The sequence below is a fragment of the Uranotaenia lowii genome, chromosome 1 (assembly GCF_029784155.1).
Source record: "Uranotaenia lowii strain MFRU-FL chromosome 1, ASM2978415v1, whole genome shotgun sequence".
Lineage (NCBI taxonomy): Eukaryota > Metazoa > Arthropoda > Insecta > Diptera > Culicidae > Uranotaenia > Uranotaenia lowii.
The window spans coordinates 20,286,032-20,313,495 of NC_073691.1; the positions used below are offsets into that span (position 1 = coordinate 20,286,032).

The window sequence follows — 27,464 nt, forward strand, 5'->3', positions numbered from 1 at the left end:
TGCTATTTGGCAGCTACGCAGTTCTTAATCGGAGGTAGGGTGGTGGTTCCTGCCCCTCCTCCACCACCCCCACCATGATGATGGCCGCCGCCACCGCCTCCTCCTCCACCTCCACCTCCACCGCCGCCGCCGTGATTGTGATGATGGTGGTGCCCGTGGTGAGCGTGATGGTGAGCGTGCTCTCGAATACTTTGCTGCTGCATACACTTGTTGTGCTGGCATATCTGTTTGCGCAAATCCGACAGCTTCTTTTCCATGTCTTTCTTGCGCTATGAAAGGGATGAGTTAGTTCTAATGAATGTCGACTCCTTGAAACTATTTTAGGTGTTGTTTGTTGACTTACGGCTAATTCGTGTTCCAGTTTGTCCTGTACGATGTGAATTTTCTTCCTCAAGTCCATGATTCCTCGAACCAAATGGTCAGCCGTGCTTTTCATGTTTGCCTGAAATGAAATTTAAACATGCTCGTCAAAATATGTCGACATTTTTTACTGTTCAGTCGATTTCTCGACATTGTGTCGCTTACCATAATCTTGAGCTTTTCGGGCGAGTGTGGCATACAGCTGGGGGCGTTTCCCTTGAGCGGACAGTTCTCCGGTAACCGTGCCAGGCAGGGACGCCGCCGCCGGCAGCCCTCTATGTGCCAGGTGACGTGTTCTATTTGGTGCTGCAGCTTCGCCTTCTCCCGACAGAGGGCTTCGCCCTTGGCCTGCAGTTCGGCAAGCTGCTTTTTCCGAACCTCGTCAAACTGTGGGGTTTAAAAACCAATAGGAAAAATTACTGAAAAATTATTCCCACATGATGGCACTTCAAAGCAGTCTGAATTTCAGTATCGCTTACTTTTCGTCATTTTTGTTTTGATTTTTTTTTACAGTGTATGTTGATGAAGCCAATGTTGAATAAAAATGGAAACCTAACTCACTGAACTGACCTTGGCCCTCCGGAGGGCTTCCTCCTCCTGCATGTCCCTGAATTTAACGGCCAACTTCCGATAGTTGGATTCGATATCGTGGCGTTCCTTCAGGACATTGTTGATTGATTGTAGGACGTTGATTTCTGTTAAGAAAAAAACAAAACATAAAAAATTGTTTCTAAAACTTTTCAAGTAAATCAAATTTTGTATAAATTAATCTAAGAGCTTCATTCTTTAGAATCAACCTACTGTTCACGTCAATTCCCTCAAAAGAAAAGTTTTTCACTCTTCATAACCGCACAAACTTTCAAGGCCATTCGGACGGATTGAGGAAACTCCAAAATATGTTTAATAGTTTTAACTTCTTCTAGTCAGCCGCAGCACTTAATTCTTCCCAATTTACTTGAAAGCCTCCACTTAGTGAGTGCTACCTCCGCCTAAATTGGCCCATTTTTAACGGCTTACTGCCAAAACTTTTGCGAAGCTCAAGGACGTGAGAGTACTTCCGGTTGTTGTAAAAAAAAATGAACTGACACTATAACTAGAAGCTATCAATTTATGTGGGTCACGACGAATAGAATTTCTTCGCTTCCGGGAACTGGGTGTTTTCTCGCGAGGTTGTGTGCGGTTTTATGGCGGTTTAATGGGCGTCGATATGTTAATGGATATTTGACAAACTGCGTTGTTTGACTTCCATGTGCTTCCATGAAGTGGTTTTATTGTTGTGTGTCCTTGAACTGATTCTATTTGGGTTCAAGTATCATCATTCTACTTGAAATTATTGAGCTTGTTAAAATCTGAATTAATCTTTTTTTGCTTTTTATTGAAACAAGAGTCTTTAATCTATCGAACTATTATGCAGTTTTTTTAACAGGATGAAACATCCGTATGTCTCATAATTTTGTTATTTTATTGGAAAACTTAATAACCTTGTTAAAAGTTGTTATAACATATAATATTACGAACAAAAAATATATGGTTAGGCGGCATCCATAAATTACGTAACGCAAAAAATGCACTTTTTTGACCCCCTCCCCCCCGTATGTCACAAATCGTAACGCTTCGACGTACCCCCCTATGAAAATTACGTAACGCTGATAATTACCCCCCCCCTCCCCCCTTCTCCGATTTTCTCATGTTATTAAATACTGATTTTCGAAGGTCAAAAAAACATTTTAAATTTTTTTAACGTTCTTTAAAACGGAATTAATATCGTTTCTTAGTACTAATTGATGATAATTCTCTGATTAAATAAATTGAATGTCTTCATACAATTTGCTCTGTGCTTGTAAACTGATGATTTAACTTGTTTACTTAATTTTGTTCAAAGCGCATAACTTGTTACGCAAAATATACTCCACTTAGTAATATTCGTCGGAATAATCAAAATTGCATTTTTTAAATCAATTGAGAAAAAATAGTAAAATTTCCGTCTTAAGGATGAATTGAGTTCTTGGGGATAAATGTACCCAATATTCGGTTTTACAACGGTTATTTAACGGATATTCAATACACATTTTAAGGAATGTACATATCTCAGAATCTTTAAACAGGAAAGGTTACAATCCAGTTTCAATCATATTGAAGCTCACAAATCTTAAGCTGATTTGGGTTTGCATATCATTCTGCCAAAATTGCATGACATCAAAATAGCTGCAATAAAACTTAAATTTTTAAGGAAAAATCGTTACGTAACGATGAGCGTACCTCCCCCCCTCCCCTATGTCACAATTCGTAACGATCGAGCATACTCCCTCCCCCCCCCTAGGAGCGTTACGTAATTTATGGATGCCCCCTTATTTGTTTGTAATTCTCAATTTGAATATTAATACCATTAAATTACAATTCTAAATAGAAGTTAATTTTCAAAAATGACTTAAAAAATATGTGAGCTGTTGACTTCCATGATTCAGAACACAAATTTAAGCAAAACGCTTTCAAGAAAGACTGTCAGCGCAGACACCAGATACCACCAGGTATCTGGTGTCTGCGATTTTACTCTGCTAGTGCAATCTGTCGAACTCTCGCCAATGAACTGACTCAATTTTTGTTTAACGTAGAACATCCTATTTTTGTCTATTTTGTTATTTTTTCAATAGTTGTAATCAGAGCGTAAAAACTTCACCGTCATCAGTCATAAAACTGTGACTGTGAAAAAATTAAAGCAGTCGCATTCATAACAGACGCCTTCAAATGAGTAACCAAGCAAACAAACATGCCTCAACCTTCAGTCAAATGAAGCGTCGGAAAAATCATAGTCGCCGTCAGCCCGTCGTCGTCTTTTTGACTGTGACGGGATATTGTTTAGATTAAAAAAAATCTAAGACGTCATCGAAAAGGACACGTTCATCATTAGTCATGCCATTAATGAAACTGAAACCCGTTACCGGGTTTCGGTTCAGATAGACATACAATGGAATGGAAACGTTTTCAACTTAGTTTCCGTTTTTGGAGATCAGTTCAGGGTAGTCAAGGCCCGGGATAAAATCGAACCAAACATCAACTATCTCAACCGAGGAGAACTCCGTAGGGACTAAAAAGGACAAATCGACCTTGCGGCTGTACGATCCTTCTTTTAATGTGCTTTTTATTTAGTCTTTCAAAATGTTTAGTAGTATTATTTAAATCTGAATTTCATTTGTCCTCGATACTGGCAATTAGTCCAACAAGCAATCCATATACTCGAAATTTTTCAAATCATACACAAATGCTTTCAACCGACGCCGTCATCTTGCTTGACGACCGTCATTTGAAAAATAACATGCGTCACGTGAACAGAAATCCATGACGATAGTCAAGCTTTTCCAGTCCCTTGAAGAATGACTGGCAGTCAAATGAGGTCTAAAACGTGATGGTGAAGGAAAATCAGCAACCACGTCAACTATGATGTTTGAAAAATTGATGCTCTGGTTGTAATCATGGCCGTAGGAACGGGGTGGGGGGGGGGGGTTTGGGGGTAAAACCCCCCCTCCCCCATGAGGATTAAAAAAAGCAAGCGAGAAATTCTACTCTACACTCAAAATTTTGAATTCAGAATCAAATTAAAATAATAGAGTAAGGTTAATCAAGAGTAACAATCTAGACTAAAATTGATGCTAAAAACCCACCCAAAGTTCAAAATTCTGCTAAACTTTTTCAAAATTTTCTCATTTTTTCAAAGAAATTCAGGTCTGAATATTAGATTTTAATTTGAATTAAATCCATTTCGGAGGTTATTTCCTTAATGGCCCGCCACACTCCCCCACACCAAAAAACTCAATTTGAGCCTCCTGGTAATGGACACATCAGTTCTCGGCACGTCTGGCAGCTAAGATAAAATAATTCAAGATCGCGTTCAAAATTTACTCATGCCGAGAACTCAATTTTTTTTTATTTAATGTGCGAGGTAATGTAACTTTAAGCAAAACAAATAACACTAAAAGTGAATCTCAGTGGAAAAAGTTTCCTTTGAAGAGATCCACTTAGAAAAAAGGGAATTAAATTAAATAATTTGTTGTGGCTGGACCATTCGAAAACTCTTAGGAAGCGAAATAAAAGACAACCGTTCTTGTTCGCGATTAAAAGGAAAGAGGACATTTATTTCATTCGCATTAATAATATCAATTTTTCCCGCTCAAGTTATACAAATGGTTACAAAGAAACAATGGCAAACTGGCAACATATAAGATTGAAATTATAGCAACGATACAAGGGGTTTTCAAAACAATACAATAGCGAATCTATATTCGGGTGACCAATATGAGTGAGACTCATCATACCGGCCACCTAAAACTACAGTTTTAACATTGGTAGCCCTAGCTCTGTTTTGATTTGGACTATAATTTACACAATCACACAAAATTCAACCTATTTCCAGCTTCTAGCGCAAACGTTATCACTTCTTCGTCAACTGGGACATCATTGGCTTTCATAACACGAAAACTGGACAGTAGCTGGTAGAACTGGGAATCGCTTTGCCTTGGAAGTGGTAGGTACATCGGCTGCTAACCTTCGGATTTGGCAAACATCGCTCTATCGGATCCGCCGGGACAAATTGGTTTTTTTCTTCGAAACACTGCAAAACAATTTCACAGCGAGTATTGACCGGACAGTCAATACTGCAGTTGTCCGGATGGCTGGTGTTGGACCTGAACACCAGTTCCACCCATCCGGGCTGCTTTCTTAACAGGAACGGAACGTTGATGAAGCAGTGGGTGGGTAGTTCTATCAATCCGGCTCTTATAACACATCGGAAACGGGGTACAATTAACACAGGGATCGTTGCAAAACTGGAGCTGGGTCATAGTATGAAGTTGGGTCATTTGCCAGGGTAGCTCCATGTTTCTGCAACGACGTAGCACGGGACTCAGGGCTAGGTGGACTGAGCTTGAAAGGAATTCCGTCTTATTCAGGTTGCGTGATCGATCTGGGGTAGGACTGAACCAGTGGGAACCAGGAGGGTGACTTAACGCGCTATCAGGAGCATCAAACTCCCGGCGAAAGCTACCCAATCCTGGTCACGGCACCAAATGTTGTGGCTGGACCATTCGAAAACTCTTAGGAAGCGAAATAAAAGACAACCGTTCTTGTTCGCGATTAAAAGGAAAGAGGACATTTATTTCATTCGCATTAATAATATCAATTTTTCCCGCTCAAGTTATACAAATGGTTACAAAGAAACAATGGCAAACTGGCAACATATAAGATTGAAATTATAGCAACGATACAAGGGGTTTTCAAAACAATACAATAGCGAATCTATATTCGGGTGACCAATATGAGTGAGACTCATCATAATTAAATAACTACTTATACTAATACTAATACTAATACATATAATTATAAGCAAAAAAAATTAAAACTTATAATTAGGATTGATTAAGGAAAATATATAAAAAGCTGGCTAAGTTGTTGGTCGCGTATTAGCTAATAAAGCTTAGTTCTTTTAGAAATGGGACACTTTGATTTGCTAATAGCTCGTTAACTAGTTATTGGATATTAAAAATTTTGACAGCATTTTGTTGCCTGTAAAAAGTACTATTCGACCTATTTTTTTCAAAATTTAAAATTCACGCGTTTTTGAGATATGTACGTTACAAGAGAAAAAGAAAAAAATAATTTTGCACAGATACCTTTAAAATTCGTTATTATCAAATTGATAGCTGACAAAACCGTTGATTATTCAAAGAATTACTGAGTTTTTGTGGTGGATAAGTATGCAAACACTGTCAATAATGTCCACAAAGTTCAAATCAAGCATTGGAGTGAAGCACATGATCGGCAACAACGGTTAAGGATCATCAAGGAAGTCAAGTCTCATACCAGCATTTTTAATTTTCAACAATCATTGAAATCCAACCTCAAACAACCATTTCTTTATAGTTCCAAAGCTCTTAAGCTGTAAAACCGGTACCAAAAAAAAAAACGTTCAAAAATGTGGTCAAAAATAAACAAATTTGTTCATTTCGAAACAACTGTATCCACTAAAATGCTTCCAGTTTCTTTTAAAAGAGAAGTATTGGACTGAAAAGTATCAGAAATTGAAGAAGAAGGGTGAAACCACCTAAAATATAGATTTTACGAAGTATAAGTTGGAGAAACTGATCAATACCATGACTGAAAAAAGTGTGCGCCGGCCAATGGGAGATACCAAGAATAAAGTAGAAATTTCTTGAACAAAAAACGGTAAATATTTTTTTTCAAATTTTTTCATGAAAGATCATAACATTACCTTCATTTTCTTCATAGAAAGTATTTTGTTCAAACGAATGGTTTTTGAGATACAGGCATTCGTAACTGTCCCATTTCTAAAAGGACTAAGCTTTATTTCTTTAAAATGTTGTAAAGATTTGGTCTTAAAAATGTTCCGACTATTGGTGTTTTTAATATGCTATACACCGGTAGTGAACGTCAAATTCTGTAAATTATAAGAGGAATTTAAATTGTCAAAGACGAAAAGACATGTTTGTAAATCACATAGTTGCGCTAACGGTAAGATATTGTGAGATCTGTCAGAGTAAAGTAATTTGGAGGAGTACCAGCTGGGAAGATTAAAAATCATTTTTAAACATCGGTTTTGTAATACTTGTAACCGAGAGAGCAAGGATAATGCTGCTCTACCCCAGACAGCTACTAAATAATTTAAACGAGAGTGCACAAACGCGTGGTAAAATTTTAAAATGACGTGACGCGGTACAAAGTTTTTCACTCTCCATATAATTCCACTGAAAGATGATATTTTTTTTTTGCAGATTATCAATGTGATGGTGCCAGGTTATTTTTTCGTCTAGTAGGATTCTAAGGTATTTAAAATAAACAACTTTTTCAACAACACCATTTAAAAAACTTGGATCCCTGTGTGGTTGAATCTCTTTTCGTGATGAACGAAAAATCATGTATTTAGTTTTCGTGAAATTGAGGGTAAGTAAGTTGGCAGAAAAATATTGCTGTAAGATCACTAAATCTTCCTCCATTTTTTTGATAATGGTGTGTGGACATTTTTCCGGGTAAAAGAGAGCCGTATCGTCCGCAAAAAGACGTGGTAAACCATGAAGTGGAAGTTTGCTTATGTCGTTTATGTATAGTAGGAATAAAAGAGGTCCGATGTTGCTACCTTGAGGGACACCAACTTCAAGGATCTCTGAGGAACTAAACGCATCTTCAATAGAGACACATTGTTTTCTACCGATTAAGTAGCTACGGATGAGATCATTGGCAATGCCTCGGATTCCATAGCGTTCTAGTTTATCAAGGAGAACATTATGATCAAGCGTGTCAAAGGCTTTTTTGAGGTCTAGGAACAAACCACCAACAAGTTTTTTACAATCAATGTTTTCAACTATTGTATCGATCAGTTCACTAATAGCAATCAGAGTGCTTGACCCAGATCTGAAACCATACTGTAGGCGATAAAGCACATTATTATCATTCAAAAAAGAACTTATTCTATCTTTTAATAATTTTTCGAGGACTTTGCTGAAAACACTCAGAGTGGATATGGGTCGATAATTATTTATATCAGTAGGGTCTCCAGATTTGAAGATTGGTGTGACTCTAGCTGTTTTCAAAATTTCTGGATATATTCCTGTGTCCAAAATATTGTTAAAGCATTCCGAAAGAATGCCGCCAAACGACTCCGAGTGGTTTTTCAAAACATTAGACGAGATTTTATCCGGTCCACAGCTTTTTTTATTTTTCAATGACTGAATCGCTAGCATAACTTCAGCAGGAGTTGACGGTCGTAAGAAAATTGAACTAGAGATACGATCAATTCTCGACAAGTAGTCGTAGGAAGGATCAATATTAATATTTTGGGCGAGAGATTTGCCAATGCCTGTAAAGAAATTATTGAGTGTTTGACACACTTGACGTTTATTGTCGATTTGGACATCATTAATTCTGAGAGTGATTGTTGACACATTTTTTGTTCTGCCCAACATTGAGTTAATTTGTTTCCATAATTTTGAGTGCGTTGTATTGCAAAGAATATTTTCATAGTACGAACGCTTACAGTTTCTGATAGCATAATTCGCATAGCCTTCCGTATTTAAAAAAAAAAAAAGAAAAAAATTGTTTTATATGCAAATTCAAAGTTCATCAACTTAAATCTTACACATAACAAAAAAATTGAAAGCTTCGAAATGGCAGTCCTAAATTGAAAACTCAGATTCCAATTCATCATATTAAAATCATATTTTTGTTCACATTCACAATACATATTAAAAATAAATAATATTGATGATGGTTTTAGATTAAGATAATTTAAATCAGGGGTGAGCAACCTTTTGAACCAACGGGCCATTTAAATTTTAAATCTTGTCGGCGGGCCACACACAAAATAGCAGTTTTTTAATACCAATTTCATTTTTTATTGAATTTTTTTGGCGGAAGCAAATCTGAAAAAGTATAGATAAAACGTGTTTAAGAACAGAAATTTAACGCAACATTTTGAATACCCGATATTGAAAAGGTACATCACTAAATCATTAACATTTTTTGATTCTCTCAATTTTTTAATGGCACTTCTCGACAAACATTCGTTATCACTTCCATTTAAAAATCTTCTGGATAACTAAGAGTGTGCAAAATATATATTCAAAGAAATCACCGTCTTCTTAGCGTTGGACGTTGAATCGCTAATTGACTTTCTGTGGTTTTTTTTCTCGATTATAACTTGTCTTCAAAGCCTGGATTTTTTCCCTACAAACGGTAAAAATTCCGTTTTTTAAATTGAAGCTCTGTATTGGATCATTGCATTGAGATGTTGAAGGTTGTCGAAATCACAGAAAAATGTTCAATTTCACATATTTTTAAGCAACTATCTTCAAAACTACATTCTTGATTCTAGAATTTCTATCCAGATTTTTATCATTTTTAATCTTGTTTATTTATAATTGGGATAGGATTTCTAAAGCTATATTATGACTTTGGTAATGTGGAGTGCGGATTATAAGCACAGAGAAAAGACGTACAAGCAAGCCTACGAAACTTGTGTAAAATTTCCAACGACTGTTTTGAACTAACTTTGTTTTTTAGCTGGGCCACCAGATGTCTCCAAGCACGCCAAAGAGAACTGTCAAAACCAAAACGAGAAAAACACAAAATTTTGGTCAGTTTTGAACAGGTCGTATGAACTGTTTGACATGTTTCAAGAAAATCGATGTTGAAGTTTCGTGACACTTTCGTCACGTTGCATAATGGGAAAATATCTTATCGCTATTTCCTTCAAGCTGGAAGTACACAAATTTGAACAATGGGATGCAAAAGCTAAGCTCGAAAGTATTCCGCTTTGAGATGTCTAGAATCAGTTCTGATGAGTAAAACTGGTCGTTAAGAATGTTTCTTATTGACTGGATATAGCCGATTCGTCCTCTGACGACAACTGTCAAGAAGTGCAAAAACTTATTGCAAAACTGTTAGTTATTTTGACTGTCTCAGTAGTGCAAAAGTAAAGGAAGTGAAATTCTATCCAGCCAGAGGTAACTCTTATTGCATTTATTTAGCAATAAATTGAACTCGTGTCTTTTAGAACGGCATTAGTATAATTATTAATGGATTCATATACGATTACGCTTTTTCGAAAACTGGGCACTTGAAAATTTGATTTGTAAATTTTGAACGGCGCAATAGATGGCACTGTTTCAAGTCAATTTTCAAAGTATTTTTTGGATGTCAGCATTTGAAATCTTATACACTTTTTGGAAGATTGGTTGTTTGAGCTTGTACGTCTTTTCTCTGTGTTATAAGTGAAATAACTCTATTTAGCGATGTTTGTTATAAATTTTTGTTCAAATTTCTGAAAAAAATCATCACAGATAACCATCAAAGACCTTTTGGGTCGAATCACCAAATTTCAGATATCTATTGTTTTTCTCAAGAACTAATCATTTTGATGCCGGCTGATTCATATTGATAAAAAATCTGAAAATCGTTCACCCAAGCTTATTATGAAACTTCCGTAATTTTCGTCAATATTCAGAAATAAAAAATATTTCACAAGGTTTAGGTTTAATTATAATATCCCAGTTTATGAATGCTAACAAGCTTTTTTGCCATATTGAATAGAATAATTAAAAAAAAAATATCAGCAGAAAATATTTCTTTAACATACAACTTTATTTTTGCTTGACACGAAGAACGACGTCACAAAGGACTTCGAAATTACTTTGATCATGTGTAGTTTCCGAATTTTGGCTGCTCTCCCGACTAAAACGCCAGAGAAAAGTTTAATATCTGAAGGATTATGGGGCAAATGCAGATAAATGCATATTTGATCAAGTCATATAAATTTTCTTTACAATCCATTGTAGGAAAAAATTTAGGCTTTAAATTTGGAAAAAGCTTTGCGGGCCGCACAAAAGGGTCTCGCGGGCCACATGCGGCCCGCGGGCCGCCTGTTGCTCATCCCTGATTTAAATAATAGATTCATGAATGAGGGCTCTAAAACTTGGCTAATAAAATTCTGATCTGGAATTCTGGAATCTTGGAAATAGTATATTTTTACGTTTCAGAAATCGTATAGAAATTCGAATACAGATTCAAAGCTCAATTTTTGAATTCAGGTTCAGAATTCAAATTCAGAATGCAGATTCAAAATTCGGAAAAAGATTTAGCTTGTAAATAAATTTTACAATCAACATAAATTGTTGAGTAGACTGGCCCACAACAAAAAAAATCCTCATATTCCACGCGGCACCCCTGAAATTTGTGCATTTTGGTGAAAAAATGACTTTCTAAAAGTTTCAGTTCATTTGGCAGAAGCACGAGCTGGCGCAAAGGACTTGAAATTTGTATGGAGATTTTCGGCAAAATGTATGAAAAATCGACATACTTTCACTCTTGGTGTTCTAAAATATGTTACCAGTATGCTAGAAAACTCAGAATTTCTGGAATTGTAGTTCAAACAATGACAAACAAGTTTGTAGAAGATTGTGATGCGATACGAGTTGACTTTGATGAGTTATCCGCAATTCAATGTGGGATTTTTTCGCATTTCTTTGATTCGTGAACGGAGTATGGGCATTTCTATCTGTTCTATCTGTTATTCTCATTGTGTGAAAAGGCGATCAAATTAGTTCTAATAATCCACCTAAATACACCGTTCACGACATATCGATGAAATACGAAAAAAAAAATCACACATTCAATTGCAAATAACTCATCACAGTCAACTCGTATCACGTAACAATCTTCTACAAACTTGTTTGTCATTGTTTGATCTACAATTCCTGATATTCTAGCTTTCTAGCATACTGGAAACATATTTTAGGACACAAAGAGTGAAAGAATGTCGATTTTTCATACATTTAGCCGAAAATCTCCATACAAATTTTAAGTCCTTTGCGCCAGCTCGTGCTTCTTTCAAATGTCCTGAAACTTTCAGAATGTCATTTTTTCACTTAAATGCACCAATCTAGGGGGTGCCGCGTAGAAAAAAATGTTGTTAAAATCATCCCATACAAATTTGGGCCAGTCTATTGCTGAGGAGTTCTGGAGATCATTAACTTAGGATTGCTTGTAAATTCAATTTCCAGCTATCAAATTTTCACCAAAAATTAGTTTGTAGACACAATTCAGCTGAAAATTACAAATAAAAAGTATAATTTGAGTTAATTTTCAAAGTTTTGTTTTATGCAAAAAACCCAAATTCTATTTAAAAAAAATTATACACAGGATTTTCATTATGGAATTGATTCTTTATGAAAACTATTTCCTGTTAAAGAAACATGTATCTTAACTCCACCTTAAAAAATCGCACAAAATTCTATATTTTCTCAGTGTGTTGTTAAAAATTATCAACACATTAAGAACCTCGAAAAAATCTAAGCCGCCAGACACCAAAATTCAGCATTTTATGTTTCAGAAACCATTAGACAAAATCCAGCTAATTTGATATATTTGATTAACGGGAAGTGTTTTGTTAAATTTTGTAGGATAATGTTTCATTATTTGATAAGCATTTGGACTATGCTGTTTAATGGAAGCATACTAGCGGCAAGCAAATTAAAAGATTTCAACCATCGATAAAAGCGAATTATTAGGTTTAAGAACAATTGTCTAAAGTTACGATTTAATACGTAAACTTTCAATAATATGTAAACTTTCAATGTAAACCCCCCCCCCTCTCCCCCCCCTTCCCCCCCCCCCCCCTTTGAGTCGGTTCTTTCTAAGGCCCTGGTTGTAATATATTTTTTTTAAATATGTCATATTTGTCATTTCACATTATTGTTTTTTGAACTAGTTTTGTCATTATCGTTATTTCTTTAATTTTTGTTGTTTTGTAATTATTTTGTGTTTTTGTAATTCATGTTTCTGTTATATTTGTCTTTGTCATTTTGTGACATTTTTGTCATTATAATTTCTGCCATTTTTTTATTTTTTTCCTGTTCTTCTTTTATTTATTATCAGTTTATCATCTATGGGCACTTTTGAATTTTTCTCATTTCTGTGATTTTTTGTCAATTTTTATAATTTTTGGCAATTTTGTTCATTTGTCATTTTTTGCAGTTTTTGTCATATATGTCAATTTTGTCAATTTTATCGCTCATTTCATTTTTGTCATTTTTACAAAATTTGTCACTTTTGTTATTTTTTGTAATTTTCATCATTTTTGTCATTTTTATATTCTCGTCATTAGTGTCATTTTTGTAATTTCTTTCATTTTTGGTTTCTTTATTTCTGCTATTTTGCATTTTTGATATTTGTGTCCTTTTTTTTATTTTTATCATTTGTGCAATTTTTGTCATTGGTTTTATTTTTTTCAATTTCGTCATTTGTCGTTTTTTTTTAATTTTTGTTAATTGTGACATTTTTGTTATTTTCGTCCTATTTCATGAGGAGTCTCTTCAGCTCAGCATGGCCGTAGGAAGAAACGGCCGTCTTCAGGAGAGGAGGGGGGAGGCATTTTAGCTTGAACTATGCACACTAGACTGCTGAAAAAAATGACTTTTGCTTTGCTATGTTTTTTTGATGCCTGGACTGAATGGATCGTTTCCAAAAATTTTATTGCTACTTTTGGCAGGAAAAAACAATAAAAAAAAGTTATGGGAAGTGTAAAAATCCAAGAATTTGACATTTTTATACAAAGCATGACATATAAAAAAGTAAAAAAAAAACAGGTTCTATCTGATTATTCAAGTTCTAGTTATTTAACATTAAAATGTATTTATTTTTAATCCTTACTTTCGGAAATAAATCCTGAAGCAACCCATTTATTATGACGTTAAAAAATAAATAAAAGATTTTGAAGGTTTCATTTTAAAGATTTTTTTTTGTATTTTAATAAATTACAAAATTTCAAGCTTATTATTTTAAACTACACACATTACCATGCTAAATATTGGTATCAATGTATCAAATATGTTTTTAGAAATAAAAGTAAAAAATAACACTTGCAGTTCAAATCACATTTATAATCTACTCTTGTACACTCGATTAACCCTTAGTTGCATAAAGTAACAAATTTGCAACAATTAGGGTGGATAAGGGCATAATGGCCACCTTAAGGAAGACGTTTATTTTACCATAGAAAACAGCTATTATATGTGACTTACATAATTGTTTCGTGTTCAGACACTGAAAAAGTCTATTTCCTAACTGGATTATACTTGAAAAAGTAAATAAAATCGTTTAAAAATGCTTTTTAATTATTTTTTTTCCAAAAGCTGAAAATTAGTCACTGTAGGGGCATAATAAGAACCCCTTAGTGGGGCAACATTAATCGGGGCACGAATCTAGCAGCGCATTTCACTCGAATAGAGCTACAGCTTGACTTGTTTCATCCGACGATTTGGTCTATTGGTTAGATGTCGGAGAGGTAATCAGTAGGCTCGAGTTCGATTCCTGTTCGAGGTGGTTTTTTGTTTTCATTTACCATTCATGATCGATGTATTTTACACTAAACGGTGAGACGTAGATTCATCAAACAAAGCAATACTCAAATAATGTATGACTTTTTATAGAATACAAGCAATTCACACACACAATCATACATTACGTTTTTGGTGCTTTGCATCACCCGCCAAGATGCTACTTCTCATGAAATGCGACAATCTAAAAAATCGATCATGAATGGTAAATGAAAAAAAAATCTCCTCGAACAGGAATCGAACTCGAGCCTACTGATTACCTCTCCGACATCTTACCAATAGCCCAAATCTTCAAATGTAAACTGGTGCAGCTGTAGCTCTATCATTCAGTTGGCTACATCGAGTTGAATTCGCTGCTAGATTCCCCGGCAGAAACGCTCATCGTGCCCCGATTAATTTTGCTCTGTTCGTCCCGAGTCAACAAATTAAAGTAAAATCGCGTTTTAAAATTGATTGAAGTGAAAAATCAAAAAAATTAATGATGGTGAAAATTGCGGAACAATGTGTATATCATGTTGTAGTGGGTACACAGCAAATTTTTTTGACTATTATTTGATACAATGTATTATGAGTTTGATTCTTAACACTAGAAAGACCGCACCAGTCAAAATGACTGGTGAGACACTTTGTTTGTTGAATATCTTTTAAACACTACGCTCTAAAAATTCGCAAAAATACGACTTTTCATGAATTTTGAATCTCTACAAAACTGTGTATTTTTTATTTTTCTAGCTCTTTTAATAAGCGAGAAAAATTTCGCCATGGACACTCGGACCGTGACCAGTCAAAATGACTGGTAAAATTCACAAACCTATAACTCAAACAAGAAAAATTTTTTTCGCTTACTTTTGGTTTTATTTGCAATCTACATTCAAGACAAAGAGCCTTTGTTGATTTATGGTGGGCAGGAGTGTGTCATTAGCTATGAAATTATTGATTTTCGATGCGAAGTCATGGAAATTTGTAGAAAAAGTTCTCGGATCGACCGCTGTGTGGCGCTTCAAGCACTTGACTCCCAATTTTTTTAGTCTGTTTTGTTGCTCAACTATAAACGAACTTTCTGTCAAAATTTGGCAAAATTTCATCAAGATTTGTAAAAGTTATGTTAGTTTTAATACATGTCCATTCGAGTAATCGAGTAATTTTAGGTGATAAATATGTTTTATACTGAACTAGTATGAGTAAAATAATTATGAATTGTGTACTTATTTATTCAAATTTGAAGACCTTATGTCTATGAAACTGAACAATTTAAATGATTTTTTTTATATCTGATTATTCTTCATACGTTGGTTATCCACCATGGGTGCACGGATTCACCGCAGTTTCTGCCCAAGTATGTATTCACATGCATTCTTAGATTATTAGGTTCGACAAATTTCCAATTCAAGTTCCCTTACAGGTATTCCGGCACCCGTGTATAAAGCTGGCAACTGATTGAACATTCTTATTATAAGAGGAAACACATCTTACCTGTCGGCAACTTACGGGGTTTGAACCCTAGAGTTTTCTTGCCGATACCGGGAATCGAACCCAGTACTCCTGGCATACCTAGACTAGACTCACGCCAGTCTATCTGATAGACCACATTGGCGCTAAGATTTTTCAACATGGGTGCACGGAATGGCTGTAAATTCGCCGTTGTTAATTATATAGAAATAAATAGTTTTCAACTTGCTTCAGAACACAAAATATTTTTGAGTTAGATATGATAGGCATTTGAAATGCTACATTAATCAATCGAAAAACTTTTAAGGAAAAACAAATCAATGTGACCATGTTGATTCATTATTTTTATTTTCACTGTTTTCCGTCGCCCGACATAACTTGATGCTTAAAATTCCTAAAATTCACTCGATCCATGATAACCGTTTTCCAATTTCTTGGATGTTGATCAGATCTTATCAGATAAATATACGATGGCAAAAACCTGTTTTTTAATAATAATAAAATTATTCTTTCAAGATATAATTGAAATACAGTGAGCATTCCATACAAGCAACTAATCTGAACCAATTTTTTCAAAAAAGTTTCTTATGTAGAAAAAGTTGCTTATATAGAAAAAATGAGTATAAATTTTAAGAAAAATCAGTTTTGTGATTTATAGATAAATAAGCAGTTTTAAATCATTTTCATTACCAAATTGTCAGTCTAGCCAGGGGGATCGTCCTCTTCCACAAAATGATTTTCCGGCATATTAAATTCTATTGCGTCGATCGATGAAAACAGATGTTTAAATGAACTCATGACAACGGATCGTGGGACATCATTCCAGGCTTCAACTATCAAAAATGCCACGTCTTTTAAAATAATATTTTTAAGAGCTGAGACCATGTCGTTATTGCCATAACGCCAAGAGTGTTGACAGAAGGTGCTTTCGGTACCGTTGCTTAAGGGATTTTATGACATTTTGGTCAAGTGGTTGCAACAAAGGTGTATTGTTGGGTGGAAAAAAATAACCTTAAAGTTTTCATCATGGGAAAAAGTGTTTGCTGTCCCATGACAGGTGGCATTATCGACCAATAAAACTGCTTTTACTGGTAAGCCTTTAGCTTCTAAGTGACGAGAAACTTCAGGGATGAATAAATCGTTGAACCACTCCTTAAAAAGCGCAGAAGTTTGCCAAGCATTTTTGGATGATTTGTAACACAGTGGTAAATTTACATTTTTAAAACACCGAGGATTTTTGGATATTCCAACCACCATCAAATCGAGTTAATGCGTCCCAGTTGGCGACCCTTTCCTTTATGGATTTCCGTCCTCAGCAGTTTTTTCGAAAACGGTAACGTTTGTTTTCTTGTGCTAACCTTTGTAAACCAGACCGGTCTCGTCACAATTGTAGATCTTTTCCGGTAAAAACCCATTTTAGGGAATAATCTTTTTGAAATCGCTTGTAAATGTAGCAGCACTCTCAGCATTGCAGGAAAGTTTTTCACCGGAAACCGTCAAAATTCTTATGCCGTGGCGTTTTTTGAACTTATCAAGCCAGCCATCACTGGCTGAAAATTCTTCGTGTCCATTGAGTGACCTTTTTAAATTAAGTGCTTTAACTTTGAGCATCTCGTTTGAAACCAATTCGTTTGCTTCTCCGTAGTAAAAACCATGCGTATAGTTTATCATCAAAATCAAGATTTTTTAATGGCTTCATTCGCTTGATTTTTTTTTTTATTAACATACGTTTTTGAGGCGAATTCTTCCAAGTTTTCTTTATTATTTTTTATCCTCGTTAAAGTCGACATATGGATGTTGTAGCTTCTGCAGATCACTGTCGGTGTCTTGCCATCTTGGAGTTAATTTAAAATTAATAATTTTGTTTTCAAAGAAATTGATACTCTGCATCCATTTTTACCGGAGAAGTGAAATTAAAATGAAAGTAAAAACCATGGTTGCTTGTACAGAAATTTTGGAATAAAAAAAGTTGCTAATGCAGAGGTTGCTTCAATAGAATGTTGCTTGTGTAAAGGTTGCTTATAAAGAATGCTCACTGTATTTCTTTTCCAGGAATGAAAAAAACGGAGCTTAAAATAAAAATCTTTTTTAGATAATTATGTCTCAACATGAAAGACATGATTTCGACTTTGGTTTAGTTAAGATTTGTAATAATGCTTTTTAAAAAATTGCAAAAAGTCCAATATTTGATTAAAACGCGGTGAATCTGTGCACCCATAGTGAAAAACCATGTATATAACACAAATTTTCATTTGAATCTTTAAAAGTCTTTATTCTTTACCTTTACCATGCAAAAAAAATTGATTTTGGATTAATGGCGGTGAATCCGTGCACCCATGGTAAATTGTATTGGAAGTTTATGGCCATAGATCGGACTACCAAGAGAAGACTACTGGTATATTTAACAGGTTTATTAAGACTAACTTTTACTTGAACTGATCGTTTCTTAAATAGCTAAATTTACAGGTAACTATGGTAATTTCAGTTGTTTATTATTTTCCCGATTGCTCAGTTTTCCACCGTTATCTCCAACACTCCTCCTCGATGGAAGTACTGAGGCTGCTTCTCGGAATTGCTTCAGTTTTGTTGCTTGTAGGGGCTTCGTTAACATATCTGCGATCATCTCTCCAGTCGGGCAGTAGGTTGTGTTGATGGTTCCATTTTGCTGCATTTCCCGGACGAAATGATGTTTGGTTTCGATATGCTTGGAGCGACGACCAATACCAGGGGCTATCAGTTGTTTGATGCAGGATTGATTGTCCTCCTTCACGTTCAGCGGTAAGTCCACCTTGACAGCAAAATCACCCAGCAAGCGCAATAGCCAGGCAATTTCTTGGCAACATTCAGCCAAAGCGATGTATTCTGCTTCCGTACTGCTCAAAGTCACACAAGATTGTTTTTTCGAGCACCAAAAAATTGTTCCGCCACCCAATTGGACCAGGAATCCAGATGTTGATTTTCGATCCTTGGAATCACCTGCCCAATCAGCGTCGACGTACACAATCAGCGGTTGAGTTGTTGTTCCCAATAACAACTCGTGATCGATGGTGAAGTGCAAATATCGCAGGATCCGTTTCGCTTCAACCCAATCGGCTTGTGTTGGACAGCTCACTTTCCGCCCAAGAATGGATACACAAACAGCTATGTCTGGACGGGTGTTGACGGCCACGTAGAGTAAACCACCAATCAGACTGGCGTAGTCACGGTTGTTCGGCAGTTTACTACTCTCCTCCTTGGTTTGCAGATGGCCGGGATCCAACGGTATCTTCGACTGCTTGGCGTTGTCCAAATTGAACCTCTTCAGCAACTTGGAAATGTATCGACTCTGCTTCAGCGCAATACCATCCTCGTGTCTACAAATTTCAATGCCCAAGAAATGTCGTAGATCTCCTAGTGACGTGACAACAAACGATTTATTTAATTCACACAAAATTTCAGCATACTCCTCCTCGGACGGACAGGCCACAACGATGTCATCCACATAAATCGCCAGATACGTGCCACCACGGAAATAGAGGCAGCTGTCGTTGGTTGATTGTTGAAAATGCATCTTCTTCAAGGCTGCATCGAAGGTTTGGTTCCACACTCTGGCCGATTGTTTTAAACCATACAGACTTCGTCGTAAGCGGCAAACCGTTCCATCTCGATTATTTGGCAGACCAGCAGGGATTCTCATGTAGATAGTTTCGTTCAATTCGCCATTCAAATATGCCGTCTTCACATCGGCATGCTTGAGGATCATTTTTCGCTGAAAGGCAATGGTAAGAAGGATACGTAATGTTACCTGTTTTACCACCGGAGCGAAAACTTCGTCGTAATCCGTGCCAAATTTCTGTGTAAAGCCTTGGGCAACGAGTCGGGCTTTATATCGTACCACATTTCCGGCCTCGTCTTCTTTCCGCTTGAAAATCCACTTCGAGCCGATAACGTTGACACCAGCTGGCTGATCGACTATATCCCAAGTTTGATGCTGCTGCAATGACTGTAGCTCGTCGTTGATTGCTGCCAACCACAACTCCTTTTCTGGACCACATACTGCTTCGTTGTACGTTCTTGGTTCCGGGATTTGCTTGGAAACCAAATTCGTATATTCGCTGTACCTCACTGGCCTTACTCCTTTCGTGGATCGTTCGGACCTCCGGATTTGGATTGGGGATTGCAGCTCCTCACTGCTGATATAATCGAGGCTGCTATCCAAAGGCTCCTCCTCAATCAATGTAGACTCTGGATCCAGCTCAGTTTCGGTCTGCAAAGATTCTGGATTTTCGGTTTCTTTTTCTTGATTCGGTGCCAGTGGAGAGAAATATTCCACTATCTGCGACGGTTGAGCCAACTTTATTCCGGAACCACTGCTCAGGAAACGAGCATCACGACTGACAACGAATTTATCAGTCACAGGATCGATGAACCGATAGGCTTTGTGTTGATCGGAGTAGCCTACCAATATCATTTTCGTTGCTTTCGGTTCCAGTTTGCTTCTGGTTTGATCTGGAACATGGACGAACGCAGGACTTCCAAACAACTGCAAGTGTTCCAGCCTGGGAACCTTCCCAAACCAGACTTCGTACGGCGTTTTCGAAATGGACCTTGTCGGCAGACGGTTTTGTAAATAATTCGCTGTATTTACCGCCTCCGCCCAGTAGCGATATCCCAGCTTCGAATCCAGCAGCAAACAACGAGCCATTTCCACTAGGCTCCGATTTTTTCTCTCGGCTGTCCCATTCTGTTGCGGCGTGTAGGATGTGGTGTACTGCGGGGTAATGCCTTCTTCTTTGTAGAATCGTTGAAGTTCTGATGACTTGTATTCACCTCCCTGGTCAGATCGGATCACCACCGGTTTTCTCCCAAAACGATTTTCAACAGAACGAACGTAGTGCTTAATAACATTTATTGCTTCAGATTTTCTTTGTAGGAAATACACTGCACTATATCTTGAGAAGTCGTCAATCATGGTCATGAAGTATCTCGAACCACCAGAAGAAACCGTGTTCATGGGACCACAGATGTCAGAATGGACCAGATCCAGTACACGATTTGATGATGTTCCAGATTCCTTGGGGAAAGGGAGCCGTGCCATTTTCCCCTCCAAACAGCATTCACAGGGTTGATTGGTTGCACAGGGACAGTCAGTAATTTCGATACCATCCGCCAGACATTCCCTGACCAATCGTCGAATTGCTTCCGGATCACGATGGCCAAGTTTTCTGTGCCACTCGAACATGCACCCTTCAGTATGTGCATTGGCTGCTACTTCCACTCGGGTTTCTTCGAAGTAATATAACCCTTTCGACTTGAACGCAGTTGCCACAAGTTCATTGTTACGCCAAATCAAACACTCACTTCCGGAAAACTCCACTTCGGCACCTTTTTCAGTCAGCTTGCTTACGGACACCAGATTCGATTCTAGACCCGGTACGTACAGGACACCGGATAGGGTGATAATGTTCTTGCCTCCCTCAGCATCGCACAGCACCAATTTACCGGTTCCCTTGGCCTTCACTTCGGACATGTTTCCATCAGCTACTCTCACACTCATGCCAGATTCCGGAACCAATTCGTCGAAAAAATCCAAATTGCCGCACATGTGACTTGTTGCACCCGAATCAACGATCCAGGATTTGGCAGCACATTTCGTTGAATAAGTCACAAACGCAAACTCTTTCTCACGCGCAAAATTTTCTTCAGTTGCGACACGTGCACGTGGTTTGAATTCACGTTTGAACGGTTTCCTTGGCAACTTTTTCGCTTCTTCTTCCTTTTTCACTGCTGGACAATCACGCCTCCTATGCCCTGGTTGGCGACACTGGTAGCATAGCAACGGCTTCGATGTTTGGACACGTAACAAGGACTCACTTCGGTTGCCATGGTTTCCTTCACTCCGTTTGATTGCTTCGTCCAACAATCGAATTTTGACCATTTCGATTGTCAATTCGTTTTCCGGCTTGTTTTCCAAAGCCAGGCCCAGATTGTCGTATGACTCCGGCATACTCCGCAGGACCATCAGCATCGAAATTTTGGCAGGGATTTCATACCCGGCCTTGGCGATTCTCTCGAACAAATCTTCCATTTGGTTGAGATGGGCTTCCAGATCTTCACCTTCCTGGTACTGCATGTTGATAACCTTCCGCAACATGGCCAGAACCGACGTAACACTCCAGGTTCGGAACTGTCTCTCCAGGGCGTCCCAGGTTTCGCTCGACGTGTTGCACCTCTGAATAATCCTTCGCTGGCTCGGCCAACAAAGCAATTGTTGCACGTGCTTTTTGGTCGCCTTGATTCCACGCTTCGGTAACCGGATCCGGGGCTCGACTCCTAACAAACTTCCACAGGTCTTCTCGCACAAGGAGCATCTCCACGTTGAAACTCCAGCTTTCATAGTTGGTACTGTTGAGTTTCTCGATTCCGTACTTGCTTCCGTCCATTTCTGGCAAATCCAATTGCGACGAGTTTTTCACCAACACTTCAGAAACGGTTCTTTGTACTTTCTTCACGCCTGGGCCCATAACCTATTGGAGGTTTATGGCCATAGATCGGACTACCAAGAGAAGACTACTGGTATATTTAACAGGTTTATTAAGACTAACTTTTACTTGAACTGATCGTTTCTTAAATAGCTGAATTTACAGGTAACTATGGTAATTTCAGTTGTTTATTATTTTCCCGATTGCTCAGTTTTCCACCGTTATCTCCAACAAATTGCTCTACTTATATAAAAAAAATATGCTTCAAAACCTACAATATCAGGTATAATTTATAGGCATCGGGTTGAAAAACTTCAGAGCGATGGATGCTAGAAAACATCTACTAAAACAAAACTGAAGTGAAACCGTGCACCAATGGTCAATAACCATAGCCATCTAACATGTTTTTATTATTAGATTGATAATGTGTTTCAATTTTTTGATAATTATTTGACATATTCATTTTATGACATACACGCATTCGTCAACTATGCCAAACTGAGGTGATTCCGGGCACCCATGGTGAAAAAATATTTCAATTTTATAACAAAAATGTTATCGAATTAATAACAAAATAATTTCAAAAGAAAAAATTTAAAAATATTTTGATAGAAAAAATTTCTCCTTTACCAGTCATTTTGACTGGTCACGGTCCGAATAGGTATATTCAATTTGCCGGTCCTTCTAGTGTTAAGAAGAAAAAATTAGAAACATACGATTGATTCTTTCAACTGAAAAATATTTTGGATCATAAAATTTGTCTTAATTTCAAAGTGAAAAGTTATTTGAAGTAAATATTTACTTCAAAGAACTTTTCACCTTTGTTTCCTCAAGGAAAACAGATAAGAAACAAAGAAACCCCTGAAAAATTGTTTTCAAAATTCATAATTTTCAAGACTCAATTGAAATTTCTGTTTGGCTTTGCAAAAAAAGTGGAAAATTCGGACAAAATCCTATTGGATTTTGACTATCGGGACTTAATTTTTATCAACAAGTGAGAATATTTTTGAAAAACTGTAGTAAAATTGTGTAGCTGAGGTAAGATTTCGAAGATTTGCCTTTAGTCCTGAGTCAAGATTGTTGCTCTTGAATCGTTTTAGTCGTTCTTAAAAATTTGATTAGGAAATTGAAATTATGAGTTTGGAGAAGAATATTTCGCTTGGCAGTTTTGGACCCTCATTGGGTTAACCAACAAGATTCACAACAAGAGAAGTGAAAAATTATCCAGATCATTCAGAACCCAACGATTACTTATTTTGTTAACTTTGAAAAATATTTCTCCCAACACAGGTCGAACCGAAACCCGGTTATGTCCTACTGCCTTGACCCTTTTCTGCTCCAGAAGATGAGTCGCTGTCAAACCGAGGCAGTTACAATCCAATCACCCTACAGGGTAGCTGGGAGTTTCACTGACTCCGGGCCGTGTTGTAAAGAAATAGTACTTTCCATAACATGTCGATCGGATAGGTTATGGTACGGGAACCGAAGGCCCCTGTGCTGATTGGGGAGCAGTTATGGTTCATCCATCAAAGATACAAAACAAAACTTGATTGGTGTGTGCAAATTCTCGCCTTTCTTTCCCCTTATTCCTCAAACAATCCGGGAATCAGCCTCGTGCAAAACAATTCCGCCAAACAAACATTTGCCCGGAAGTGACGCGTTGACCTCTTAACCCTATTCCGGGTTGAGTTCAGCTCCGTTTATTCCGACAAGCCTTCGGTCGGAGCTTTGCCCCTCCTCGACGTGTGCCACGTGGCTTCGTTGCGGCCTGATGTGGAGTTGTTTTGAGGAGGGTAATCTTGCAGGGGTGGGCTCTCAAAATTACTAGCGAAATGTGGAAACGATTTTCGGTTTGGAAAACAGAAAAATCGATTCCTTCCCGTGGGAACTCGGGACACGAATTGCTGCAAAAACTTCGCACACGCCAACTTACCATTTGCTGTTGTTTTGTTTTTCTCCTAGGCCTGCGGAAGTTGTTGGTTGTGGTTGTTATTGTTTTGGCCTAGGCGCACTCAAGCTGCAAAGCTATGGGGTAGTGGGGTAGCAGAAGGATTTTGTTGGATCAATGAAGTCGGAAATGTGGGTAGAACTGTGACTTCATTTCGATACCCCTTCCCATGTATGGATATCTACTTTCCCGAAAACTAGTCGCCAAAACGATCGACCACATGACCCGAGATTCGTTTACCTCTGGCTGGCGTGCTCCGCCGTAATCGATGCCATCTAATCCTGTTTGTTTTCACGAAATTGGGGATGGGAGTGGGTCAGGAAAAGTTTTGTCATTCGCAAATCGTTTTAGTCTTTTTTACCAAGAGCTCTTCTCTATTAATAAGCTTGCGGAAGGTTGAAAAGCAAAATAAACAATAGCTCATGATAAGTAAACGTCTAGGAAATGCAATAAATTAAACTGAATTTCATTATAAAAAGTCCTTTCGTTGCCTATACAAAGGCGTTATATATACTACTATACTATAGTATAGTATATACTATAGGACGTATGAACTTTTCTACATCATGTGAATAGTAGGAATTTAGGCGTTTTGAATGTATATGAATAAGTGGATTAAATGTAATAAAGTTTCAAAACTTTACACCGATCATATATTTTAAAAAATTTTAAGAACAAATTCCAGAAGATAACCAATCGTTACCCATCGAAAGAAGATAACCCATCGTTACTTTGTCTGCCAAATTTATAGGGGAGAGTGGGGATACTTGATCCCCTTTTCTTATTTTCACCATATCTTTTTGGAAAAATTAAGCAACTCGCCGTCTTTGACATTTTCTGACAGCTTGTAACTTCAAGTTTCTATGCTCTAAAATTTAGAACGATTCTTCAACCCGTTGATGAACTAGAAGCATTTTCGTGGGAGTAAAAAAAATGCGATTTTTCTGAAGTTAGGGGAGATTTGATCCCTTATTGAAGGAGACTTGATATTTTATTAAGGAAGCCTTAATCCTTGTATAAAAATCAATCAAAACCCCAAGATAGAATGTTAATTGACTATTTTGGTCATGTTTGTTCTCATTCCACAATTTATAGCAGACATCAGAAGAAAATTCTATAACTTTGTTTCAACGCTAATATCATTGCATACTTACAGGCGCTATTTTTTATAATTAAGAGAAAATTAATTATTTTGCTCTATTCTTCAGACAATTGTTTGATAAATATTAGTTTTTGGATAAATATTAGTAATTTCGTAAACAGCAATCATAACGATCAATTCAGAAGAAGAATATGCCGTTTGGAAGGGGGATCAATTGTACCCAACTCTAGGGGATCAATTGTACCCATAATCAACATTTTAGAAAACTTTTTCTGAAAAAAGTTGAGAGTTTTCCATAACTTTGAAAATATGGCATTATGAAGTTCATTTTATGCTCGAACGATTGATATATTGGAACAAATATTTTTTTCATAATTTTCCCATGTAAGTAACATTTTAAAGTGATGAAAAAAGATCTTCAAGTTACAATTTGTGAAACTTTTCAAACAAAGTTCAATCACTCAAACAATTGTTTTGTTAAAAATTTTTAAACTACAAGCATTGCTGTTTTGCTCTTTTTGGCACATTTTTCTAGAACATTTGATCTTTGTAAGACATTCCAGTTTCGAGATATAGCTAAGGAATCAAGTATCCCCAGGGATCAAGTATCCTCATTCTCCCCTATTGTTTTTTCATTTAGATCAATGTTATCATTTTTTGCTAATTTTGTTATTTTTTTGTGAATTTCGTTATTTTTGTCATGATTTTTACTGGAGTCATAAAAAAAGTACAGATTTTTTGTAGTCTTTACCCCTGAACTTATGCATATCCTTGAAGCTTTTCTCGAGCGTGAAGAGGAAAAAATGTGATTTTACATAACTGGAACATCTGCTGAATGCTCAACTTTGTATTTTTAATGTGTCTAAGATGAAATTTCATCTGCCTTCCCACTAAATACGCAATCTAAATTAATTGTCAACTGACGAAGCTAAGTTGGACAGAAATATTACAAAAACATTTCGACTATTGTACATATCATATCATATTTCAGCATCTATTTTCTGATTAACAGATATGATGTTTAAAAATGAGGCGCTTAGGATCAGAGAAGTGTGTAATTAGTCAAAAATTTAGTAGCCTCATCTATTCTAACTAAAAAATTGTACAATAAATTTTTCAAAGCGTTGTATTTTTTAAACTAAAATATCAAGAACTGAATCTTGCTTGAATGATGGCTTGTAAATAGATTCAAAATCAATTCTTAATATTCATGTGGGTTTATTTATAGTTTATAAGTTATCAAAGATCGGTTTTACTCATAACAGTCATAACTCATAACTTATCAATTTTAAAAGTTCCACATGCCCTATCACCAAAACTAGAGGTGAAAGATCAAACCCGTCGAATGGTTTTATTTCAGGACGCCATAATTTCCAATATCAGTTATAAAAACATATGCAACAAAAATGTTTTTAGTCTTGGCCGTCTTAGGACAACCACAAATAAAAAAAAAATGCTGTTTTTCTTGTGTAATTATCATTTTTTTGTTCTGGGTACACCAAAAACGCCTAAATTCAGGCTATCACCATTAATTCCGAAAACTCCATTCAAATAAAAATAAAGGTATCTGACTTACAGGTTTATGAAAAGTGAACAAAATTTATTACACCAACTAGGTATAACAGTGAAAGCATATTTAGGAAAATGACTGACTTACTTTCTTCATTTTTACTGATCCTCTCCTTGATTTCGTCCAAACTGGTGGGCGAAAGCATTTTGTTTTTCTCCAGCGCAGGTTTTCCGGAAGACCGGGTTAATCTCGGCTCGTAACTATTCCTCTGGGTAATAATGATCCTTGAAATCCAAAACTGACTAGCTCGGCTTTCGATGTGGTCGAAACGAAATTTTCACCGTGTGTATCCAATATCTTCTTATAGAGTTCACTTAATCCAACTGAACACTTTTTTAGGCGATCCCAGTTTTCTTCGGGCAATGAAAAACTCAATTCGAAATTCACTGTGTCAGCTGCAGTAATTAAACGAGAAACTGTCGAGTTTTTGCATTCCAAAATTTTAGATGATGAGAGAAAAAATTTCTTGTTAACAAGGAAAAAAACGGCCCGGAAGTATGCAATCTTTGGGTTATTCACTTCTAGCTTTCGATTGAAATCGAAAGATTTTCAGAAAATAATTAAACTTAATCGATAAAATTGAAAACTTAACAACCAGTAACTCCGGGAGATTTATTCCCGACGGAAACGACCACGCACGAGAACAGGCTAAACTCGAATGGGTATCGACTGGAGT

The 27,464-nt window shown here is 36.7% G+C and overlaps 1 protein-coding gene across 1 annotated transcript; it reads right to left on the reverse strand.

Annotated features, from left to right (window-relative positions):
• Positions 1–2: 2 nt before the first annotated feature.
• LOC129758360 (protein no-on-transient A-like) lies at positions 3–27,464 on the reverse strand. The gene is made up of 5 exons (XM_055755864.1): positions 26,876–27,464; positions 922–1,055; positions 526–747; positions 344–442; positions 3–269 (listed from the first exon to the last, which is right to left on the reverse strand). Exons 1-5 carry the CDS (start codon positions 26,931–26,933, stop codon positions 3–5), a joined length of 780 nt encoding a protein of 259 aa, XP_055611839.1. The 5' UTR covers positions 26,934–27,464.

What these genes read in the sequence shown, in the direction of transcription:
- LOC129758360 (XM_055755864.1), bottom strand. Translation starts at nt 26,933, where the DNA reads ATGCTTTCGCCCACCAGTTTGGACGAAATCAAGGAGAGGATCAGTAAA. An exon ending in GGAGGGCCAAGGTCAGTTCA is followed by an intron (nt 748 to 921) that starts GTGAGTTAGGTT and finishes TAAACCCCACAG; the next exon opens with TTTGACGAGGTTCGGAAAAA. An exon ending in AACTGGAACACGAATTAGCC is followed by an intron (nt 270 to 343) that starts GTAAGTCAACAA and finishes TCCCTTTCATAG; the next exon opens with CGCAAGAAAGACATGGAAAA.